This window comes from Nuphar pumila, chromosome 15, assembly GCF_984573655.1.
Source record: "Nuphar pumila chromosome 15, dmNupPumi1.hap1.1, whole genome shotgun sequence".
Taxonomy (NCBI): Eukaryota; Viridiplantae; Streptophyta; class Magnoliopsida; order Nymphaeales; family Nymphaeaceae; genus Nuphar; species Nuphar pumila.
The window spans coordinates 72,616,827-72,643,987 of NC_143263.1; the positions used below are offsets into that span (position 1 = coordinate 72,616,827).

At 35.2% G+C, this 27,161-nt stretch overlaps 1 protein-coding gene across 1 annotated transcript in view; it reads right to left on the reverse strand.

Annotated features, from left to right (window-relative positions):
• Window positions 1–19,690: 19,690 nt before the first annotated feature.
• The window catches only part of LOC149815582 (uncharacterized), a 28,560-nt gene continuing 21,089 nt past the window's right edge, over window positions 19,691–27,161 (reverse strand). Inside the window, exons 5-6 of the mRNA XM_089988453.1 lie at window positions 20,266–20,408; window positions 19,691–20,172 (exon numbers count right to left, since the gene is read on the reverse strand). Of these exons, the coding sequence (XP_089844579.1) occupies window positions 19,861–20,172; window positions 20,266–20,408 (455 nt within the window). The 3' untranslated portion in view covers window positions 19,691–19,860. The remainder of the gene's footprint in view (window positions 20,173–20,265; window positions 20,409–27,161) is intronic.

Consider the following 27,161-nt stretch of genomic DNA (forward strand, 5'->3'; position numbering starts at 1 on the left):
GTATGACTCCTACAAAGTAATGATTAAAATATAAATTAATAAGTAAGAATTATAATGTTTATGATAATGTAATTTATAGTACATTATATATTACAATATTTATTAATATAATAAATACATACTGATGTCGCTCTCGCCTTCTCTGATATAAACTCTTCCATGCTCTTACGTTTATGTGTTTCAACAAACACATCCTTATAAGGCACAATGCCTCTTTTTTCTGCTTCTTGCATGGTTAAATGATAAAAAAATTAATTAAAAAGTATACATAAATACTTATAAATTTGACAATATATATATATATATATATATATATATTGATGAATTACCATTTTCTTATGGTGGCTCCCAAAAGTCCTAGATCCACCTGTGTGTAGATGGGCATCGGGCATCTTCGCTCGGTTTTGTGCAGCCTTTGCTGAGCGGTTTCAAAATTTATTGCTCGCCCACTTGTCGCACATTCTCTCCCAATAGTAGAAGGGTCATGACCCTTCCACTGCAGTGGATCATCTATCCCACCAACTGCTTTTATTGTTGTAGTCTTCATATTTTGCAACATATTGGTAAATCGATTGATAGCCACCTTCTGCCACACTACCCTCGCGTCCTTCTCCTCGTTCGCAGTCGCAAAGCGATGCGAAGCCTACAAATACTTTCAGAAAGTTAACACACATGACTATAATAAAAAATTAAATATGAAACACATTTGTTATGATAAACGATTGCATACCATGAATGAGGATAATAATCTATCTAACACCTCCTTCGGATACTCTTTCCATTGAGGGACCGGTTCTGAAAGATGCCGAAGTAGTAACTTCTTAATTTCTCGTATTACTTTTTGTGGCTCAAACCTTGCATTGCATATGAATTGATACACATTAACAATCGACTGTCGATATACACTATTTATAAGATAAGTATTGAACATGTGACAATGAAATACTTATGGTCGACTATCGATATACACTATTTGAATCAGTCATCGTGTGTCAGACTGAGAAGACCCTGCATCCGGTATTATCTCGTGATATATATGAGTAGCTGGTGTAGATGGGTCATGTGTAGGTGAAACATCACCTACAGTTAAATAAGTTAGAAATTCACACAATGCATATTTAAACTAATCAAGTATACAATTATTTAAATGATATACCTATCAAAGCATTACGTGAAGATGAAGGTTGAGACTGACTATCACTAAGCTGGGATCCTATAAAGACGATTAACAAGTAACAATTTTTATATCAACATATAAGCAAAAACATAATGAATGCCTATATTTAAATATAATACAAATACATCTACCTAATGATGTCCCACGGCCTCCACTTGGTCCTCGACCACTGGCTGCTTGACCACTGTTACCTCCACGAACCATATTCTAACAAATAAAAATGTTATTTGGATCAGTCACATGATATGCAATTTCATGGATACATAATCAAATAAAAAATAACTTCATGCATGCATGGATACAGTCACATCAAATATGGCAATACATTCAAATCATTCATATCACATCAATGTCAAACATGTACCTCCAACAAACATATTCAAATATCCTGCTAACTACTACCATGACTAGCATAGTCTCCAAACTACAAAAATGAGAGCATATGAGAAAGTGATGTGGTACGTATTACAAGATATATTTTACTAGCTCGAGTATGCTTCTTCATCACTTTTTTTAACTTTCATATTCTTATTCTTCTTCCTTTTCCTCTTTGTCTTCTTCATTAGGCGCCCATCCACTTGGTATATCATTTGGATCACATTCTTTCATACGTGTGCTATCGGACAATGGAGATGTGACATGCAGACCATGTGTGACATCGTGACCATAAAAGAAGTCATACATATCATCTGATTGATAGTAATCACCCTCTTCAACAATCTTGTCTTCCTGCAACTGATCATACTCGGGGTATAGTTTAGACTTCACCTTGCAAACCGCCCACCATTCATTTCTATCTGACTTCCTTGTATTCGAATATGAAGTATAGTAAACTTATTAAGCTTGTGATGCTAATATGAATGGTTCATATGTTCCAAACCTTGATTTATGATTCACCTCTACAATACCTGAGGCTTTGTCGACTCTTGTTGCTGTGGGATCAAACCAATGACACTTGAATAAAGTTACCTTGTTATTTAAGCCTAAGTAAGTCAACTCCATTATTTCTTCAATAACATCGTAATCGTCAAGTTCATTTTCATCGTAATTGTTACCCTTGACACACATGCCACTATTCATCGTTGACTTTTTTACACCGTGATTTTCTGTATGAAATCGATAACCATTTACGATGTATCCGTTGTAACATTGCACAACTTTGGTCAAACCATTTTATAAATCACATATTCCTTGGTCATTAACATCACCATGGCGGACCACAAGCATAAACAATGACTGTAAACACGACCAATTAAGTAACATATTGTTGTTTACTAGGAAAGAATGCATGTCATCATCCTTACCAACTCTTTCAACCATGCCACAAACTTATTTTCACATTCTTTTTGTAATTCTGAATCAGTGAGATGGAAAAGTTCTCTTTGCAACTCCAGATCAAATCGTCTGCACTTAACAAATAATTATATTACCGAACCATGTACGTAGAGAACTTAGTGTAACATATTATGTATACTTACTCGATGTAGGGGTCGATCACTGAGCAATTAAAAAGGATATAGATTTGTGTTGTGTCTTGCTCTCGATCTTCCAAGAGTCTTGACAGACAACTACCAAAGGCATGCTCAAGTGGTTGAAATATCGACAGTTTGTCAGCTACAGTAAATTGTTCTACATCATCATTACGAGGTGTGCAAGTGTAATATGTTGGAATGTAAGGCTCAAAGTACATAGATGAGAAATTTGAAATCTCTTTTAAAGTGTATGCCTCACAAATAGAACATTCCACTCTTGCTTTATTCTAAACCTTTTTTTTGAGGTCAAACATGCATCTGTCAACAATATATATCTCGTAATACAATAATTTTCCAATAGCATTAAAGAGAAAAATATAAAAAAAAATATACCTTTCAAATGGGTACATCCACCGATATTGCACAGAACCACCAACCCTAAGTTCATATGGCAAGTGTATGATCACATGTTCCATAACGTCGAAAAATGCTGGAGGAAATATCTTCTCTAGCTGACAAATAGTAGTGACGACAAAATCTTTTAGATTCTTTACCTCAGTTACTACAACTTTCGATACACATGTTCTAAAAAATTGACTCAACTCGAATAATACCCCCATATAGGTTTGTCTAACATATCATGGAATGCTAGGGGAATCAACCGTTGCATAATAACATGACAATCATGGATCTTCAACCCATATAAGTGTTCCTCGTCTATCTTCACAGCCCAAGCAATGCTAGAGATGTATCCATCTGGAAATCTCAACTGTCTCAACCACTGACATACCTGCCTTACTTGATCTGGTCCAAGCACGTACATTGCCTTTAGTTTCAGTAGTTTGCCATTATATTCTTTGAGCTCCAATTCTAATCTTTTACATATTATTTTTAAATCTATACGCACCTTCGGATTATCCTTCGTTTTTCCTTTGACATTCATTATCGTATTGAATACATTATCAAACACATTTTTTTCCACATGCATCACATTCAAATTATGTCGTATCAATAAGGTCGGCCAATATGGCAATTCCCAAAATATAGATTTCTTTGTCCAATTGTGATTCTTCTCAAATTCAAGGAAGGGCGTCAGACTACGGCATCTGTCAATCCATATAGAAAGTATCACAATCGTCTTAAAATCTCTATGCTAGACAACCGTGTAGGTGGACCTTCTATTTCAGTTGTACCTGCTTTGAACACATTCTTTTATCGTCGAAATGGATGATCGTTGGGTAGAAATCGACAATGACAATCAAACCAGCATGACTTCCTTTCATGTATCAATCTAAAAGATTTTGTATCCTCTATGCAGTACGGACATGCCAACCTCTCATGTGTGCTCCAACCAGATAACATACCATATGCAGGGAAGTCACTGATTGTCCATAGAACAACAACCTTCATATTAAAGTTTTGCTTTTTTTGGGTATCGTACGTGAGAACACCATCATCCCACAGTATTTTAAGTTCATTAATCAATGACCTTAAATATACATCAAGATTTTGGCCCGGAGACGTCGGGCTAGGGATCAATAGAGACAAGAAAAGATTTTGATGCTTCATACACAAGCTTGAAGGAAGGTTGTATGGGGTGACAAATACTGACCAACACGAGTATGAGGTTGATCTACCCCCAAATGGATTAAATTCATCTATACATAAACCGAGCCTAACATTTCTCGCTTCCATTGCGAAGGTCTGATGAGTACAATCAAAGTGCTTTCAAGCTTCAGTATCAACAGGATGTATGATCTTATCTTCATCATGTCGAACTTTATTTGCATGCCATCTTATATGTGTAGCTGTCCTCGAAGACATATACAATCGTTGCAATCTAGGGGTAAGAGGAAAGTAGTGGAGCGACTTGTATGGCATTTCTTTTGACCTCGTGCTATCATTGCCCCTTATCTTTATCTTGAACCAAGGATACCCACATGATGGACATAATCTGTTGTTTTCTTGATCTTTGAAATACAACATGCAGTGATTTGGACAAACATTTATCTTTTGATACCCCATACCTAAAGCGTTGACCATAACCTTCGCACGATAAAAAATTTATGGCAATTTCTTATCTTTGGGCAACATACTTATCACAATAGAGCACAAACAATCAAAACATGATTGACTTAAATTATACTCGGACTTCAAATTCATTAGTTGAAGAACTGTAGATAAGATAGTGTGACTTGCGCAACCATTCCAAAATGGCTCATCAACATCATTGTTATAGGGTATTTCACAGTTAAAACAACCTCGTCGTTATAGGATACCTTGTTGCTATTAGTCTTCCTAGTTTTGGTGAGATTCTTCACTGGTATTGGTTCATCCTTTAACAGTGACCTATTAATGTCATCGTTATTGGTCAATAAAGGACATTTTTTGACTTATCGGTGACAATGCTCACCGTTATAGGCCAATAGCAATGAGAAATAGAGTAATAGCAGTGAGAAAACTTGCCACTATTGACCCTCATCCTTGTAGTGTAATTAGCATACAAAGATAGTACACAATGTTCATTCCTCTTGGCTCGCTGACACCCAAATGATCAGGTATTACCCCATTTTGAACCGAGTAGAATTGGATAGGATCCAAGTTTTGGCAATTAACTATGTGGGTCAGACCCGTAGGGTTTAAGTGGTATATGGATTCATATATTTATGAGATTTCACATGCAACATTGATGTACAAAGATCCATTGTTCTTCAGTGTAAAAATAATTCTACTAGGTATGAACTTATGTAGTCAAAAGAGCTAGGCGATGCCTAGTAGGTGGAGCCCTAAAAAGATTAATTGAATTCTAGGTGGTACTTTAATTAAAAATATAAAAATATACAAATGAAATGTTAAAATTAGTAACAAACATGCATGAAACATAAAATTAATCAACAATAAGCAAAAAAAGTATGTCAAACATTATAAAATCTGCCCAAATATTAAAAATAATTGAATGAGCAAATCAAACAAATATCAAAAAATTTAAAAATAATCTAAATTCTTAAAATAAAGTGATAAAACTAATAGCAAACATGTATCCAATATAAAATTAATCGACAAAAGATGCACGAAGCATAAGATATTGCAAGCATACTAAACATGTTATATAATTTAAGTATAATATCAAGTCTTAAAGATATTAAAATAGCATCCATGTCATTGATGCACCATCAATAAATCTAAAATAAGACAACCAATTGACCTTCAAATAAAATATGCATATGTATATTCATTCAATGTCACATCCACACACATAACAATTCAATGTCACATCTATATAAACAAACACGTATAACAAATTAATTAAAAACAAATCAACAAATACACATAACCTACTTAAACCTAAAGTCAAGTCCAACACATAGACACAATAATCAACAACAAAGAATAGGGATAGAGCAATTACAACAATTACTGAACTAAGAAGCAACATCAAAAAATAAAGAGAAGAAGAAGAAGAAGATGCAGAGAAAGTGTAACGCCAAAAAAATTTAACCCAAAACTTCATAGATTTTTTTTTTAAAATATGAGGTCTCATCTATGGAATTGCCTTAAACAAATTGATCTCTAATGAGTCAGCCTTCACAATCTTCAGCATTTAATAGCTCCTTAGAACCAAATCCGATAAAAAAATATCCAATTGATAAAACCCTTTATTTTGAAATCACATATAATTTATAATTTATAGCAAGAACATTATTTTAAAAATGGTTAAACATTTTGGGCAAGTTATAGGTATTTAAAATAGTATTAACAATCCATAAACTAATCTAATTCATTCATTCCATAATCAAATAATCCATATCAATTATTCAAAGAAATAAGCAGTAATCAAAGTAAACATTCACAGGATCTAAATAAAATAAATGGTTCTCATGGCACCCCCTACAACATTCCACAACTACTCTTCAGCTCATTCATTATCTACACATTAGGGTGTCAGACTCGTAAGACACACATTAACATTTCATGCATACACAATATCAGGCATACATATGCATGTATCAACAACAACAACATATAACATCAGGCATTCAAATGAATACTACAACAATTAAATTCAGGAAACACAATTATTAGAACATGGCATCACTAAATATCATTATAGGCATGCTTTTAACACAACAATAAAATAAACATAATTGTATAAACATAAAGTGTTCCTAATCAACTATTTAATTATTTTTCTTGTTTATATCTTTTATGTACGTCGAGACAACACCATCATTTCAGTTGAGACCACTCAAGCATTTATTATGCTATGTATTTTATTATAACCCTAATGACTAACTGCATGGCAATCGAGAGAAAATCTTCAGAGGCACACAACAATTGGATTGATTTAGAAAAGACTCTATAGGTCAAGGAAACTACCACTTAAGCTATATGGTAATTATGACCCCCTAACTTTTGGGACTGGGGACTAAGTGAGATGCCTCGCTCTTACAAAACAACAACAATGTCCTAGGAGCATGTATCCTCTACCCTTTCCATGGTATACTTGGGATATTGGATCTCACAAATTTCGATAACCCTTCCACGATAATCCATGAATCGTCAAGTGTAGGGTTATCTTCATTAAGGTCAGAGGTCAATGATATTTTTATAAATTGATGCACAATCAACACCTCATGGGCTCACAATTGGGCATTCCAATGTGTTTGCGTGTCATACACACCTTACAACAAAAGAATATTGTTTGACCACATCCACACAGTCGTGCACACAAGGCACCTCAGTGGTTCCTTGAACCACACATCATTAATCAACATGTGCATATATGTCTCTACATGCTTTACTACACGTCCATATGGGCACATGCAACACAACATTTCATGTTCTCAAGCACCGATCAGTTCCTTGAACTGTAAGCTCACTCATGATCATTCAATCATGCATAATGCAATTTACGTATCGTAGCATATAACAATAATAATTAATCATCATGATGTATGCTCATAATTTATATCATAAACATACATTGCATATCATACTCATTGAAACATGTAAACATAGCATGCATACATTCATTTAACTGTGCAATTAAAATTCATCATATGCATAATCATCACATTGCATATCTTAAACACCATTTAAAATACACACTGGTCTCCAACAATTAGTGTATCTATTTGGTTTAGTTTTGGAACCAGAATACACAGATCGCAAGAGTTCCAACTTGAAACCGTAGTGATATAATTTTATCAATTGGTATAAAAACTATCATAGCCAGATTATAGTGAGTAAAAATAAAAATTTTTTACAACAGACATACGAACGTGTTAGCTAAACATAACCATAAACCTTGCCTCAATAGGAGTCTGGAGCAAGGATAAATAAATAATTTACCAAAACTGGTTTTTTGTTCACTAAACAGACATGTTCGGTTTAGTCCCTCCGAAGAAGCATCAACCATTAAATTGATATAAGAAAAAAATTGCAAAATTTCTTGTAACTTGATGGACATGTCTGGAAAAAAATTTCATAGAGATCAAGTTGACACTCCATCCCAACTATAAATTATATGTTTGGACATCCATTAATATCATAAATACTACCAGTTATATGAGAGCATTCATTATAATAAATTAAATGTTGAATATTCATTAATGACATTTCTCAAGGCATATTCCAAGGCTAACTATAGTGCATTTGCATAATTTAAAGAGCAAGCATCATAAGAGATTAAATGTCCGAACATTTATAGAGTCAACATATCTCAAGCACATCACAAAACTAACCATAGTGCATTTACACAATTCATTATGTAAAAATCAATTGCATTCAGAAATGTAAACTTGTAAGTTATTATTTATGTTTCATAATTGACCCTCTATGGGTACGTGCAGTTCACTTATGTCGAGACATATGAGACCATTCAGGGGTTTATTATGCTTGAGTGTTTTAATACCTCGAATGACTATCTGAAATGGATTCCTAAAGGGGCAGCGTAATGTTCGAGATAACTCCTCTAAAGGCTGAAATTTCAAGATGCATCTGACTTTTGTAGAAGTTGTAGGACCAGGTTTCCTAACTCTCTAGGGCAAGCAACCATCGACCTATTTCCGCTCATAGCAAGTTGGGCATATACCTCCAGTATACAAGAGTTTGTATCATCTACCCTCTCCAAGGTAGCATCGAGACCAGATGAGCATCAACCTTATCAATTTAGTGTTTATGACATTATTGTACCTGCCTTATTAGGCAACCAGTCTTCGAGAGCCCACGTACTACACTAGGGTATGCAAAAAGTTTGCCTTCATGGCAAGAACACCAACTACTCTAGTGTGATAGTCAATACATTATTTTATGATACATTATGATCACTAATCTAGTGTACTCATGGTTTCAGAACACCGACAAAGTTCGAAACCAAGCCCCAGTACAAAACCAGTTAGGCCATAATTTATATTTATGTTCATGCACTTATTCATTATTACTACCTTAGACATATGTAGAGTACCACATTGGTCCAATTCGACCACGTACCCAGCTTGTGGGTGAACACACAAGTGCACTCATGACACTGCCATATAAGTATTGGTATGACACACAAACACAATCTCAAGTACTTGTGTGACACTATAGAGGTTCTACTGAACCCGTTTTGGTCATCTTTGAGCTTTCACATAATCATGAACCATACACAAGTTCCCAACCATACAATATATCTGGCACATGCAAATAATAACATTCAATCATAATCATAACTATGGTTATAACATGCATAGGCGAAATAAACATAATTTAATGTAGAACAAATATGCATACCAGTTATCACACATTCTCGCAAAGTCAAATAAAAGATACCTAAATCTTTTTATGCATAAGTAATAGAATTCCAGCTTATGAAATATCACATTTTTGCCAAGCTCAATGATACTACCCGAATCAATTCATGCACAATTGATGGAATTTCATCTCATGCCATAACACATTCTTGTACACTAATAAATGCAACATTAATTTCAATGCAAACACACATACACATTGACGTATATATCATATGTCTCACCATATATATATATATATATATATATATATATATATATATATATATATATATATATATATATATATCAAGAGTTACAACTTAACTCTAGGCATACATGTCAAATTGGTCATGCAAATAGGACAAAATTTTCTCTTCTGTTGTGACAGTCATATCTCTTATAAAATAGGTTTAAATAAATTAAAACGATATACCAATTTGAAGTCTTAAATGTGTAGATTATGATAGAATCCTTATTTGCATCTATTGGATTAGTTATCTAGGAGATACAAATTTTATTTCAAAGCTAGTTGGGTTAGAAAATCTAGTCAATCCTGCAAACAGAACAAAACTTAATCCCTTGTTGCAACAGACATATCTCTTATAAAACTGGTTTAAATAAATAAAAAAATCCAAGTTCTGGATGTATAAATCATGATATAATCATTATTTGCATTTATTGGATTCATTATCTAGGATATACAAATTTTTTTTAAAACTAATCTAGTTAGAAAATTTGGACAATCCTACAAACAAAACAAAACTTAGTTCTTTGTTGCAATGAATATATCTCTTATAAAACAAATTCAAATAAATCAAAACAATATACCAAATTTAAGTTTTGAATGTGTAGATTATGATAAAATCATTATTTTCATTTATTGGATTTGTTATCTAAGATATACAAATTTTCTTCTGAAACTAGTCGAGTTAGAAAATCTGGACAATCATGTAAACATGGCAGAACTTCATTCCCTGTTGCAACAAATATATCTTTGATGAAATAGATTCAAATAAATCAAAATAATATACCAAATTCAAGTTTTGGATATGTAAATCATGATAAAATCCTTACTTGCATTTATTGGATTTCTAAGAGATGCAAATTTTCTTTCAAAATTGGTTGAGTTAAAAATAATTTGGACAATTTATGCCATCAATCTGACCAGTCATGGTGGATCGATGCACATAGGGATGTGCATCCAACATGGTCCTCCCTGCTGGTTCGTCATCTATGAACAATGGTACAAGAAACCCTACCTTTTTTATGCAAAGATGGATAATAGTGCAACCTACATGTGTACACCCTTTACTAGCACTAAACTGCGCAACTCCTCTAATGGAGGTCCTTCACTCAAACTGTGTGAGTGAGATGAGAGGGAAGATAGAAGAGTTGATAGAGAGAACTCGTTGGAGAGAAAGAGAGAGAGAGAGACTTGATAGAGATATAGAAAGGGAGTATGAGAGATAAAGGAAGAGAGAGAAAATAAAGAGAGTAGGAGGGTTGTGCGTGAGCCCCCTCCTTCCTTATAAAACTCTCTCAGCCCCTCTTTCCCATATAGGTTCAACCTATTACAAGGTAAGTATTGAATATTTATCTTTGCTTAATTTTTTTTTTCAGATTTCTTCCTTTTCTTGTAGCTTTATCTTCTCTTGACTTTTTTTTTATTCACTTTTATAGAGAGAAGGGGGTGTTGACCTTCATTTCTTTAGTAGGTAGGTCCCACTAGGGTCGAGTCACCTTATGCTCTTATGGTAATTTAACCTAAATTAAATTTTAATGGATAATAAAAATTGTCTCTTCCTCTGCTGATTGGCGGGCAGGGGCGCAACCCTGCCCTATTTGGGGACTCAGACCCTTTTAATTCTGAGCATTTTAGTATATTGGGTTAAGTTCTCACTTTTTACTTTTCGCAGCTCATGCAACGGATCTTCGCTCATGTCTGAAGCTCGATCCTTCTGTCACCTACACTCGAAGGCGTCAGCAACCCCGACATTCCCTGAGGTAGGGGAAAGTTGTGCAAAGAACAATGAATGAACTAAATTAAGCATTTAACATTTAAACAAAAATAAATATATATATATATATATATATATACATATATATATGTGAAATTTAACTCAAAGATGCAGTTTTGCAATCCTTGTCCTTTCCTTTCTGTTATTTACTGCTTTTTGTCTTTACTTTGTTGTCGCGCTTTAGTGTACAGGCTTCTGCTTTCGCATTTACTGCTTTCTGTTTTTACTTTGCCGCCGCACTTTAGTGAACATGCTTCTGCTTTCGTATTTACTGTTTTTTGTCAGTCACTTTGCTATCGCGCTTTAGTGCACAAGCTACTGCTTTCGTATTTACTATTTTATGTTGTTTACTTTGCCGCCATGCTTTAGTGCACAGGCTACTGCTTTTACATTTATTTAGCCGGGGTATATTTTTGTACCACGTGCACTACTTATAGACTTATTTGCTTATATTCTTGCTGTCACGCTGCAATGTGCACAAGTCTGTATTATGTAGTATATATATAATCCTCACATAAATACAACCTCGTAGGACAAGCAAGTGCATGTTCTATTCTATCAGTTTTCCCACTTGCGCTTTTTTGAAAGACACGGGTTTGCGCATAAGCGTTAGAGCTTTTAAGAAAAGGGGATTCCTTGCAGGAATCCAACTTTTCAAATGCATATCTTTGCAAAGCAAAGTATGCTTGCTTTTAAGTTGTGAATTTGCAACCAAGCTTTTCCAAGTCGGCGCATTTGGGAGAAATATTTTTCAACTTCGGTTTGAGCTTCTGATAACACCGATTGGGGGCGTGAGCATGTGCTTCGGCAGGGTTTTGCTGAGAAACCCATATATTGTTTATTACAAACAATATGGTAAGACATGCGCAGCATGATGATATTGCGATAAATGGATGGGAGATCTATAATGATCTTGTATCGTGCAAATTGCACAAGGATACACAAGTGTTTTAAAAAGACTAGATCATGTCAAACTAAATATGTATTGCATCATTTCTTTTACAAAACAATTGAGTCGGGGTTTCTATTAAGAAACCAATACCCCTCTCATCGTAGCCATACTTTTAGACAAGCACAACATGATAGTACTACGATGATTGAATGAGAGGTTCAGGTAACCTTGATGCTTGTGAATAGCACATTATGAAAATCATTTACATAGTGATGTTTCGCCTTCACAGGCAAGATGCTCGTGTTGGTTTAAAAGATCAGAGCATGTCAAATATAAATTAAAATGACTACATTGTTTCTTTCACAACACATTAAAGCTAAGGTTTCTTTTGAGAAACCAATACCTCTCTCATCGTAGTCATACTTTTAGACAGGCACGGCATGTTAGTACTACGATGAGTGAATGAGAGATTTGTGGTAACCTCAAAACGTGTGATTGGCACTATGTTGAAATCACATAAATGGTGATGATTCGTTTTCATAGGCAAGATGTTCGAGTTGGTTTTAAAGACCAGAGCATGCAGAATGGGTCTTCAGTTAAATAAAATTTGATGCATTCATTTGCTATGTTGTTTTCCATCAAGGGAGAAGATGAGATGGTATAAAAACTCCAATGAACAGGTTGTTGACAACCACCTCTCGGGCAAATGACTCAGTGTCTTCAGTTATCAAAGTTAGGGGATAGGACTACCAAAAATTATCCTAGGTGGTAGATCTCATGGTCTTCTGCAGAAGTTGGATGCATCCCTTGAATGAGTGGCCTTTGGGGAATCCTCTCTCAATCACCGACCATCCCCTTAAGAGCGAACTCAGCTAGCTACTCAGAGTATCGAAAATATATGGCATAATAAACCACCAGATTAGTCTCAATTGTTTCTACATTTTTCGTTTGTGCGTACCTGCAGGACAACTAATATCGAAACAAAAGTTATCATGTTCACAATCTTCATTAATTATGCATCTTGTGTTAATTAATTGCTTATTACTTGTGTTAATTAACTTTTTATTACTTGCATTAATCAACTACCTAAGATAGATTTAGCTTATTACTTGTTTAAAATTGCTTATCATGTTAGAATGAAATGCATATACTTACCTACTAGTTTTTCGTAAAGCTGACCCATTTTATAGATACAAGTGATGATTTGGTCAGTACGACAAGCGATGAAACAATGATGTAATGGTATCAAGATGAGACTATTTCCTTAATGTTTCTCTTCTGAGAGCATTTCTATAATTTTACATAAGAGTTTCCTTGAAAATTCTTCTCTTGTATAAACTTTAAATTACTAAAACTGCATTTTTACTCTATTTGGTTTTGAATATACAGAGTTTTAAATCTGTTGTGTAAAGAAAAGGTTTCGCAATTAATGCACCCAAGATCCATTGATTTGTTATTTCAAAAACACTATTTTTTTGTTGAATTACTATTTAAAACTCCGATAAAAGAATGATTACAAAGTTTTCAAACTTTTCATAAAAAGTTACAAGTCCAAGATTTTGGAGGCGTTACAGAAACTTTAACAACATAATGCATGTGGGTTTTGAGCATACTTTAATTTGGTAGTGTAAATTGAGTGGGACTTTCAACTCCAACAAGTACTTTTATGATAAGTTGCTTGAAAAAAGGGTCTGCAGAAAGATATAAATACTACTACTACAAAGTGGTGGGATAGGTAGACAAAGTTATCTCTGAAATAGATATGTATGTCGATGTATACATGGTGTCGCATTCAACACAATCATATGAAAGTGTGAATCACAAGGTGTAATGTTCAACAACTAGTAATCTGGTGATGACTACAATAAGAGGCTGACCATTTGAAATAAGAAAAATAGGAGAGCTACAGAAAGGCGAGGTATAAATACAAATCTACCCTTATGTGAGAAAACAATAAGACATTTATAATGTCATCTTCAGCAAGATAGAGTGTGAAGTTGTGAGTGGCAAGATACGATGTTTAGTCATTTATTATCCTTGAAACTCTAACTATATGATGTTTGTGGGTTTTCACCAACCTTTAATTTTCATTAGCGAATTTAGTTAGTCTCATCTCCAACAAGGATTACATGATGGTAGGTGTAAAAAGACAAAACTAGCCCTGAAAGATATATCTTTGTCGATGTATACATGCTTTTGTGGTCAACAAGAATGAGTGTGAATATATGGATGATACCATATATTGTTGAGCAAGAAGAATGTTGGTGATGGATTTTGTTTAGGGATTAACCAAATAAAACGACAGAAATGGGAGAGCTACACGAATAAAATGATAAACTTATCATTAACCCAACATTCATAATATCATTTATGACAAGATGAAATATGAATGTGCCATTGATAATTATGTGACCATATAAAATAATAAAAATAGGACAACTACACGGTGGTGGTGTAAAATGACAAACCTATCCTTAAGTGAGAAAATAACAAGTCATTTGTAATGTCATCTTCTACAAGTTGAAATATAAAAGTGTGAATGACAAGATATAATGTTTAGTTACTTATTATCCTTAAAACTCTATCTATATGATGTTTATCGGTTTTCACCAAACTTTAATTATCGCGAACTTAATATGTCTCTCATCTCCATCAAGGACTACATGATGATCGGGTTAAAAAGATAAAACTAACTCTGAAGTAAATATCTATGTCGATGTGTGCATGGTGTTGTGGTCAACAAGAACAAGTGTGAAAATTGTTGATGACACGATATGATATTCATCAAGAAGAACATTGGTGGTATAGAAAGATAAACCTATCCTTATGGTGGTGGTGTAAAAAAACAAACTTACCCTGACTTGAGAAAAACACAACAAGCTATTCATAATGCCATCTTCAACCAGGAATATGAAAGTGTCATGTAACTTGAAACAATAAGCAAGGCATTTATAATGCCATGTACGACAAGATGAAATGTGGAAGTGTCATTGACAAGGTACGATATTAAGTTACTTATAACTTGAAACTCTAACAATATAACGCATGTAGGTATTCACTATACTTTAATTTTGATGTATTTGTTTCCAACTAGTACTTTTATTGATGGCTAATATGCGAAAAACCACAAAAAGCTCAATCTGGCAAAATTAAATGCCAAAGCATACTGCTGCAAATTCCCAGTCATCTCAGTGACCTCACAGAAATGTATACTTGAATGATAAGCTTACCCTAGTTCACCTAGAATCTTCTTTTGGAAAAAACATCATTCCCATGGACCTCTACCAATTCCCAGAGTCATCCTTGCGACCTCACAGAAATAATGTATACTTAATGATAAGGTTACCCTAGTTCACCTAGAACCTTCTTTGGGGAAAAGATCATGCCCAAGGGCCTCTAGCAACGATGAGTAATTCTAGGAGGGAAAAAGATGTAAACTTCAACATACCAGACTGAGAGAATGGTAGTAGAACCACGTGAATGGTTAAAAAAGTTTTCCTACTTTAGTAAGGTTGAGAAGAACAAGTATAGAAGATAAATAAAGCTGAAAATATACTTCAATAGCATAACGGGGCTCATATTGGGTGCAGGTATCACTTTTTCTGAGCAAAAGATAAGCCACTAATGAGAAGCTTCTGTTGTACCTCTGACAGAACCTCACAGCTTACTCGTCAATAAACAGTTATTTGGTAAACCCAGAAAAAAATTTACCAACAGAATTACCACCTAATATAGAAATTATATGAAACTGTCTTCTCCACATTGTAGAATTTTGGTTGTTGAAAACCACTTGAAGCTTCAGATATGGAATCACCAATAGTATATTGAATTTTAAGTGTAGAACCATACACATTATTCTGTTTCAAGATAGCAAGGTCAACTGACAGAAGCGGAGGGACAACAGAGAACAAGCATGAATAACGAAATTAGCCAACTGACATGTCCATAAGTAGATAAAATTTAAGATTGCTTTCTGCAGCATGATAATTGTGGGAAAATCAATAACTAACCTAGCAGATAAGATAACAAACTCCCCAACAAAATGAAAGCAAGACATGGAAGACAACCTGATAGAAAATTACAGTTTTTCCACCACCACTTAATCCTGCTAGGACTATTGTATTGGATTTTACTCGGCTTAAGAAAAGAGCTGCAAAGAAGTAAAAAAATGCTTAAGAGTATGTCCATAGATGGGTTGGGGTCAGCATCTTCATCAAGATCCAACTATGACTCATTGTTGGATCAGGATATATGACCTTAAATTACAAGGTTCATGGTCTGATCAGATATAGAAAAGGTCATATTCTGAGAACGTATAGAACTCAAGACATGGACCCAATCAGATCCAACACACTGGACCAGACAAACACATTAGAAAAAATGGTTCAAATCCATGTCAGATGTGACTTTTGACTACCCAACTTACAAAGTTTCAAACCAGGAACACTGGAATGCAGTTCCAATCTCTACGATGAACAGCTCAAATTGACAACTGTAAAAAAATTGGAAAAGAATGCATAAAAGAAAAAAGTGAAAAGTTAAACTAGTCACTCACATAAAAAGAGTAGCACAGTTTGTCACAAACAACACTGCCAAAGCAACATACACTTGCAGAGAGGTTAGCTGATTAATCAAATTGTTCCACTTCTCCATGGTTGCGGATTGCAAATTCATGTTCTCCTTACAAACTGGAATCACATACATGAGGAGGAACCTTTAAAATTTTCAACCCTTGCATTTATCTAAGGTAAGTTTTCAATCTGACCTGCATTTATTACATGCCAAAATCATTCGAGCACAAGCACAAGGTTAATCCCTTGCTGCAAACAACTAGCTGAAGTTATAAAAAAATATTGACGTTTAGAGCAAATAGACAATTATCACTCGAACAACAAGAACATCTAGGACAACTACGAGAAATTAACCACCAAGAGAACAACACAAAATCAATACCATTAATCAAAAACAGAAAACATGTTGGATTCAGATTGGATATTCGACCATATTTGATCTGTTTGCAGCTCTACGGCATTTGTTAAAAAAAAATGTGAAAAAAATGCAAGAAATTGGCCGGCTGATTTTTTCTAATAAAAGTGCCAGAAATTAATGTATTTTTAGTTTTACTTTTGTAAAATAATAAAATGATTTTTATTTTATATTTCTTATTTTGCTTTTTTGCTAAAAACTAAAAAAACAATTTATCGTAAGATTTTTGCTGCCGATATTTACTAAAAACACATTTTGTCACTATGCCTACTGGGCATCACAAAATGGGCTAGGACGTACTATTTCCCATCCGCCTACTAAAAGAGAAGAGAGGGGAAGGTGGCAAGAATTGGGGTTGTCAATGGGTTGGGTTTGTGTTGAATATTTCACCCGACCCAAACTCGAATATTCGGGAATGATAATGTGCTGTCAGAATACTTTTTGGGTTGACCTGAACCTTATTCCGAGTAGCATGCTGGCCAAAACCTGGCTATGATTTTTGCTAGATATCTGATCTGACCCAGTTGACCCTAGTACTATGTGTATTTTCAAGTGATGCAAACATGCTATATGAGTTTTTCAGCTTTTCAATTTCTTTTTGCGGTTCCGACCCCATAAATATGTTTGGCATGGTCAATTTACTAAGAATTGACAGTATCATGTGTTTTCAATGAAAAAAGATATTTGGAACCTTGAAAATCTACAAAAAAATTGGACCATTGATTTTTTGAACCTTATAAAAACCTCATCCATGTTTCGGAATGGAAAGCTCCAAGAGCTGATCTCTACAAAATCAAATAAGTAGATCACACTGAAAGCTTAGAATTGCATCACCCTATTATTTAGTACCCTTTAAATTATACAGGTTTGATTTGGGTTTTTCCCATTTTCCCCTTCCAATGTAACCAGAAGCCTATAGGTTGTTACTTGGGCAGGGTTGGGTAAGTCCTGATAGGTCAGATACCCGGTCGACTGACAGCCTTATCGAATCAAGGAGAGAGAATGTGAGAAGCCATTTTTGCGTGATGTCAATTTGACATGGCATTGTATCTGTTTATGAAGAGTGGATCTGATCATAGAACATGTTCGACTTTGATGTCATAGTAGAGTCTTGAATATGGTTATGATCCGAGGTTCCTGTGGTATTGAATTAGATGAAAGTGAGTAAAATCTATTGACTTTTATGCGATGAAAGGTAAAACCATTCAGTTTAAACTTGATGCAACCCAAATCTAAGCATATTTATTTAATTGATTCTAACCCCTAGATCCAATCATATTTGTTCCAAACCCAACCCAGATACTACCAAATCTGATAAGGTGGGTAAGTAGTGGTTTGAACTGTGGTAAGGACTCTGACCAGTCCCTAGCCTTTTCGTCCACTCCAATAAGGATTTGTTTGGGATTTGGTGTTGGGAGCAACGATGAGGATCTGCAGAATTCCCACCAGCTTCTTTCATTTCGTGTTTCAGATATGGAATGAGGGGAGATTAGAAGAGATTTGGCTTCCATCTTTTGATTCCAACTACATCCATGCAATTCATCAAATAAAAAAGAAAAGGAAAACTACTTCCATGCAAGGATGTTATGAAATCCACTCCTATACATCACCCTTTCCCTATCCCTCCCAACAGTGGTTCTCAAACAGAGCCTTTTAAATATTTTTCAGGGAAAGAGCTCTTGACTGAACCAACCAAGTCTATGCATCTATGTACCTCAAGAAAAGAAACAAAACCATATATCAATCTGGGTTGGGATGTGATTGCAAGTGATGAACCCTGAAATAGACCTGAACTCGCCTATACTTTGTTCATTCGGATATAGATTCAATATGTTGATATGATTTGTCATTAGACTGCACATTCCTTTAAGGTTTGTTGGAACACCAAGGGTTAGAAATCCTCGAAATGCCAAGCAACATGAGCTTTTGCCATAGCATAGGATTAGGTTTATCTAAATTCTAGAGGTAGCAACCTAAGAAATGCTAGTTTGATTCGTCTGGATAACAAAGGAAACCAAGACAAACAGTGTGCAAATCCTCAAAGTAGACACCTAAAACTGCTACTTAAACATGGGAGACTCTGGATTACACACTTTTCATGAACACACATCTATGGAAGGAGGTAATAGATCATCTGCTTTGGAGATCTAAACCTACCAAATCATTCTTGAGAGGTTTACACATAAGGCGCATAGAGAGTTCAATTATACTGAAAAAACATAGTTCAACCAACAGAACACCAGACCTTGCTGCTGATTATCGAATCACAACTATTATAATCTTTGCCAGAAATTCTGGTATAAAGTTCATGGATTTTTTCAAGTTCACATGGAAGAAAAATTGATAGTTCCTGGCACAACCCTGGTGATGACTTTGAGATTTTCATTGACCTTGATTACGTGTAACACGTATAAATAAGAGATGCATACCGTCTGCTACACGAATGATACAACATAAATATGATGATATAATACAAGCACAACAAAACCAATATAAACCCCATCAGGGTCAAACTTAAAACCATGTAACATGCCCTCTGTTAAGGGGGTAGACTGGATAATGAACCCATTAGAATAACAGGACTGCTCTTAGATCTCCATGGATTTTCAATCTTTACCATTGAAAATAGATTAGACAACACACTTTTAGCTGATCCTGAATCCTTGTTCCTTGGGGACAAACCCAAAATGCCTCCCAGTTCATTGTCTGATCCATGCTTCTGATCTTCCACAGAGTCGGCTCTTGACGTAATCTCAGCAGCAGCCATGCCACAAGGGCAGCATGGAAGCTTCTTGAAACAGTGATCATGAAAAACTGACCCACAAGAGCTGCAATGAGCTACCTCACTCTCCTGCTAGTTGTCAACAGGGTTGTCGATGAATGATAATCAGAGATGATTTATCTTAAAAGCAACAATTTTTGTAGCAGCTCAAAAAATACCAACCTGAAAAGGAAATATAAGTGAAGATGGATCATCACAGGCCAATCGAGCACCACATGGCTCACCTACATCGCAGCATACAAGACATTGCTGTGTGATGTGCTCTAGAATTTTCTTTGACAGTATCTCCATCATAACTGGCAATGCTGCAAAGAAGAAGGCAGGGCAAGGACTTGTGGAGTGAGATTAAAACAATGTATATGGCATCACAAGTGCATACACGAGAGAGAGAGATGCTAATGCCAAATAAGCTTGCTAAACAATAACGTTCATCACCACAAAAGGATGATATATATATATATATATATATATATATATATATATATATATATATATAATATATATATATATAGGGAAGGGAGACCGTCCAACCAAAGGAAGGTCCAAAATTTACAACCGATCCATGATCTACGGCATTCCTTCTCTAACAATCGAGTTTTTCATTGATCGGACTTTACATATTAGATTTTTATCATTCATTTAGTAGGCAACATGTTTTAGATTATGAATTTTTTATATTTAGATGTGCTTTTGAAAGTGCTAAAAATCAACGGCCCACAATACTTTCTATTGTAAAGTATTAAATTCATTGTGAGCTGTCAATTTTTCAAGTATCGAAAAACATGTCTAGATGTCATAGTCTCTGCATAAAGTATATTTCTTACTAAATAGGTTATAAAGAACAAATATATAAGGTATGATCAGTGAAATGCTCAAACAATGGAGAAGGGGAGCCGTCATTGGTTGTAGATCTTGGACCATTATTTGGTTGGACGGTCCCCCCTTCCCTATCCCTATCCCTATCCCTATGTGTGTGTGTGTGTGTGTGTGTCATACTTGAAATTGTGGGCATGATAATTTTGTCAGGTAAGAACTTCAAAAATCAAAGAATGCATCTGATAGTCCATGGGAAAGGAAGTGGTCCACGTACTCTATTCGGTCCAAGAAGCAAAAGGCTTGTAACAAGCTTCAGAACTGTGTTTAGTGTAGTGCTCAAAAAATCAGTCACTAGATGAAAACTTGGACCTTGGATGACTTCTCCAATCCCAAGCCTGAGATGATATTACCGAGTCACCGTCCACGGAGTTACACTGAATCACAATCAATCAATCTGATGGGCTCTGAAACTGGGTCAAGGCCTGCCCAAAACCCAGGTAGGACAACTTGCATGAATCTATGGTTTAGATTTATAAGATAACCCCTGGATATAAGAATTCAATCCAAACAATTTTACTCCATGTATCGTCTTCAGAAACAGCAACTCAATTAAGGATCAAAGTTTGTTTAACTTTAACTAGAGGGGTATCATTTACAATGACTCCTCTCATCATTTCTAAAAGACCATCAGACTTAGGACTTTTCTCTAATGCAGATTTAAGGGATATAATGTCTTGATATATGCTTTCCTCAGACAGCAAAAACAATGATATCTTCTACTTCACTATCTATTTTTGTTGGTTTCCCTTCAGACAAAAGCACGTTCATGATATACAACCTATCAAGTCTAAGCAGCACATGCAACGGTTAGAAATCCGGAGAAACAGGTAAATCATGTTGAATTCCAAAGATCCTGCAATCTAAGATTTGCACTTCAGCCAAGCAGGATAGGTTTTTGTCACACAAACTAAGTGGTCCCACCACTTTGTCTGACTCTGAGTGCTCTAATCTTCAAGCACAATGCCAATGTTAAATCACAGAGGCCACTCTAAGAAAAAATGAAAGAGCAAAAAACACTATTCTGAAAGATGCTGAAATAAGGTAATGCTAATTGACGACAGTGACATATAGAATCATACTGTAATATCGTGTATTTTGGTACTTATTCATTTTATGCGATTTTTGAAAATTTGGCAAAGTCTGAGAGAAAAATCATTTGAGGCTCGATTTTTAGACAGAAGTCTTTGAGTCTGGGCTTGACCCAGGTCTCACCGACAAGATCGAGACGAGCCAAACGAAACGTGAGAAAGAGTTTTAATTTTGACTATTAAATTCAAGCGAAAATCAAGCAAAATTTGGGTTATTTTAGAGCAAAATTCGGAATTTGGTATTTGTGTAATATATCATTGGATGTGTCTCGGAATTCTGAGCGCAACGATATTTTGTTTTCCTGAATTCGAGTTTCGGTTGGCCCAGAAATCGCGTTTTTGTGAAAATTGAGCAGTTTGTCGAAATGGATCCGGAGTTGGATCGGATTGGATCCAAGGCCTACGATCCGAACTAATATGGATTTGGGTCCTATTTAAGTCCTACTTAAATCTGGATTTGATCCAGGCAGTGTTGTGAAAAGCGTTGAGGCGTAGCGAGGCGCTCCACCAAAATCTGAGGCGAGGCGTAAGCCTCGAGGGGTAAAGCGTAAGCCTCAAAAAAAAATTTAACTTAAGAAAACTATAAAAAATATCTAAAGTTATAAATAAATAAAAAATTCTTTATTGATGAAGCACCAACCAACAAGAAATAATAAATCTCAAATAAATACTGAAAAAATATGAGATTAACATGTAAATAAATACTGAAAAAATATGAGATTAACATGTAAAAGTAACATTAATGCAACAATCTATGTAAGTATCTAAAAAATAAAACATGGGCATTCATTAAATAAAAAATTAACATTAACAACGAAATGCATCTTAGCATTAACAATACCATGTCATAATTAGAAAATGTAAACATTAGAAACCAAAATTCTCTTCAATTAAAATGATCTCTTGCCGCATTTGCAGAAAAAAAAAAACAGAGCTAAAAAAATATCTATTGAGAACATTGCATCTATGCAGAAATCAATATTAAAATCTGATAAGTGAAAATCAATATTAAAAGTATATCATGTCATTAATATTGTGATCTATGAAGAAAATTCAGGTCATTTGACAACACCTTAGAATGATTTTCATTCAAACAATAAATAACATGCAAACATGATATCAATGTCCAAACAAATATTCTAAATCTTAAAGACCATTTAGATTATACTGTATAAGGAGGAAAGAGGATAAAGACATAGCACAATATAATTTAATGCAACAAGAGAGCATCCAATGAACAGATTTTTGTTTTTTTCAACAAGGGAACATCCAATGAAAATAAAATGCTAATACAAATACAGCAAGGGGACAAAAAGTAGAACAATACAGCAATTTATTGTTTGCACATGCTAATAAAAACCATTCATTATAAATGAAATGCAAACGACACTCATTTCAACAATATAAAAACAAATCAGGAAACAAAAAAAGAAACCAGCTAAGGTTTTTCAACAGACACTATATGGGATGTTGTTCATTGCATGGATGAATGGCATCAGGTTGACCTCTACCATCGAAAGTAGAGGTCACGCGTGGACTGCAAAATCCATCAAATGTTGCAACAAATGGTCTGCAAGAACTCACGCGTGGGCTGGACCTGCTAAAAGCATCCACGCTCATCTAAAGGAGATGGGACGCTGCACTAGACATGCCTGTGATAGTACGCTAACAGCACAACAGTTGCAGAGTTGCTGATTTTCGCAGACACTCGTTAAAAGGGGGGAAGAGCATCAACGATTGAGAGAGAGTGGGGAAAGAGCACACCTGACCTCCGAGAGAGGGAGAGCGAGCCGGCTCAATGGTGGCAGTGGTGGCGACGTGGGTAGGTGAGGAGAGGGAAGCACGAGCAGGAGAGGAGAGGGAAGCGCGAGCTGGAGATCGAGCAGGCGAAGGAGGAGCATGAAAATACCTTTTTAAAACTGCGTGAAAACCCCTAATTTTTGGTCAAATGGGGGCTTTGACCCTCATTTGACCAAAAAATTAGAAGCGTACGCCTTGGCTTGAGGCGCGCCTCACCCTGAGGCGTGCGCCTCAAGGCGTATGAGGTGCACGCCTCGAGCCTTTTGCGCTTTATATGTGCGCCTCAAGGCAAAAATCCCCTCGCCTTGAGGCGAGGTGCGCTTTTTGCGCCTTGACGCGCGTTTTTAATAACACTGGATCCAGGTCTTGATCTATTTTTGTTTTGGGTATGGGTTTGGATCTTGGATCCGGATTCGGATCCAAACCCAAGCCCAACGTTTTTTCAGCTTTAAATTCAATGTAAAGCCTTAATTTGGAGTTTATTATAGTTAATAAGACTTTAGAGTTAATTTGGTTATTTTTGGAATTTTTTAGATAATTTTAATTAATTAATAATTAAATAAATAAATAAATAATATCAATTCCGAATTTTTATTTTTCGGTGGAGTGAGACTCTCTAAAAGAGTTTCTATTCTTACCTAAGAGAGGTTAAGAAAGAGTTTTATAAAAAGTGAAAGTTAAAAAAAAAATAGAAAAGTCAACTTTTTGAATAGTTTCAAAAAGTTTGGAAACTAGGTAGAGAAAGAGTCCCTTTTGGGGAACTCTTTTACAAAAGGCTGGAGAAGGGGGAGACGTCACCCCCTCTATCTCACTTTATAAAAGAAAAAAAAAGGGAAAGAAAGAAAGAGAGAAGAAAGAAGAAAGAAAGGAAAAGAGAAGAAGAAAGAGAAGAAGAGGGAAAAGGGGAGAGGAAGAGGAAGAGGAAGAAGCGTGGGAGAAGAAGGTACCCACGTTTTTGCACCTCAGCCCCAATTTGTTTTCGTTTTTCGCACAAGGTACAGGTCTCCTCTCATGAATCAAATGAGATATTGATCATAGATGGGTTTTTCATGCTTGATTTAGGTGGAAATCCATGGAAAAGGAGTGAATCTGGATATTCACTCTAAAAATACATGATTGGGGATGTGTGAATCCTCTTTATTGGGTGTATTTTTATTTCTATACGTCTTTGTCAAAAAAAAATTATATATATGTGTTTGTTTTCATATTAAAATAGAATTTATTTATGCTAAATGGCTTGTTATGTGTTGGCGCCATGAAGTTAGCAATTTTCATCATTGATTAACTTATAAATTTATGTAAATCCGAATATTTTTGGGTTAATAGCATGTTCATGGTTTTTCCTACATTGGTTATTGCATAGGCATGTTAAGGATGAAAGCATGTGTTAATGTAAATATGTATATGCATGTGTCCTTATGAAACTGGTATTTGAACTACCTGTGTATAAGACAATACATGCACCTACATGCTGTTAAAAAAAAACTGTGGGCATGATTCTTTCAACTAGCCTTACCTAGCCATGTGTCAAAAGAGAGTTTCCATTACTCATCACTCCAACTCATTACCTAGTTCAAGAAACCTAATAAAAATATGAAAATGATGATCTTCATTATATCACTATATGGCTACGTGCTCTGTTATGTTGCAGCAACCTCATCTTCAAATTTCTAGTTGCTCTGTCAATGACATTGTCTTGGATACTCCTTTTGTAGAACCCATCATAGGTTTTTTTTTAAAGCTTTCCAACTCACGGTTGTGCTTCCCTGCAGCCTGCTACATCTTTAAAAAAAAAGAAAGGGAGTTTATAAAGAAACAGTTTTTTTAGGCCTTTGCTGGGCTGACTGGCAGCCCAGCCAAGTCATACTCGGATGGCCTGTCAAGCCCCGGTAAACCTGCACAGGTTCAGCCTGTGCAGGGAGGTTTTCTTCTGTGGGTTGGTCTGGCCAGCTTGGTTTGGCAGCCTCCTGCCAGGCCCAGCTGGGTACAGTGCTTTTTAAATATATATATATATATATATATATATAGAGAGAGAGAGAGAGAGAGAAGCGATTTAAAAAGAGTTTCTTTTTGTTTCTTTAACAGACACAGTGCTGACTTAAATCTAGAAGTTTAAAGATTATATGCTTGTTAACTTCCAAACTGTACTAAGGGTATGTATTATGATTTTTATACATGCTAAGAATGTTCTCATGTTTTAACTTGATAAGACATGCTTTACCATTATGTTAGTTCGAGTGTGTGTGCACACATAGAATGAATGTGTTCGATTATATAATATACTTGTCCAGACTTGTTATTTGCATTAGACATGCTTATGATAATAACATTTGTCTTACATGGGATAAGCATGAAGTTTCTTCTCGGCTGACTTGAGTATGCCATGAATAATTCAAGATGTCAACACAAACTTTGTTTCAGTTGCATGTGAATCATGTATGTTTTGCATGTACATAATTGCATGCATACTTGCATGTTCAAAGAGAATGATTTATGAAGTAAAGAAGGCATGTGACATGAATATGTGTATCGAATAAAAACGTACACTTAACATAAATGTATGAACTCATGCACATGACTATTATTGTTTTATGCACATTGTTAGATTGACATATATGAGTGTGCATTGAAAAACATGATATTATTGCATAGATGGTATGTTATGGTTTTTGCGTATTGTGCATCGATGATCGAAATGAATCATCGTAGGCTTATTTATTTTTAAATGCATCGCAAAAATCACATATATTTTTATTGTACTATATTGCACTATTCTGTGTTTCCACAGGCGAGAGTCTCGTGATGGTTCTTGTAGGGGTAAATGCGAGCTTTTGCTTTTGCTTTTTCATGCTGAATTACAAAACTCAATAATTGGCTTTTAATAAAAAGATAATGAATAGTAACAGTGTAATATACGTTCTGAGATCTCCCATCGAAAGAATGAGAATCTTAGAGATTCGATTTTGGAAGACCACGAGGATACAAAAACTCAGTGTGCTTTACTTTTACCCCTGAACCCGATATTGAGGTTTTTTCTCCTTACTACAATTTTATATAGAGTTCGTCACTTTACCTGAGGGTGGTTTGTTCGAGAGTCATACTCGGCTGGCCTGTCAGGCCCCGGTAAACCTGCACAGATTCAGCCTGTGCAGGGAGGTTTTCTTTTGTGGGCTGGTCTGGCCAGCTTGGTTTGGCAGTCTCCTGCCAGGCCCAGCTGGGTACAGTGCTTTTTAATATATATATATATATATATATAGAGAGAGAGAGAGAGGGAGAGAGAGACAAGAGATTTAA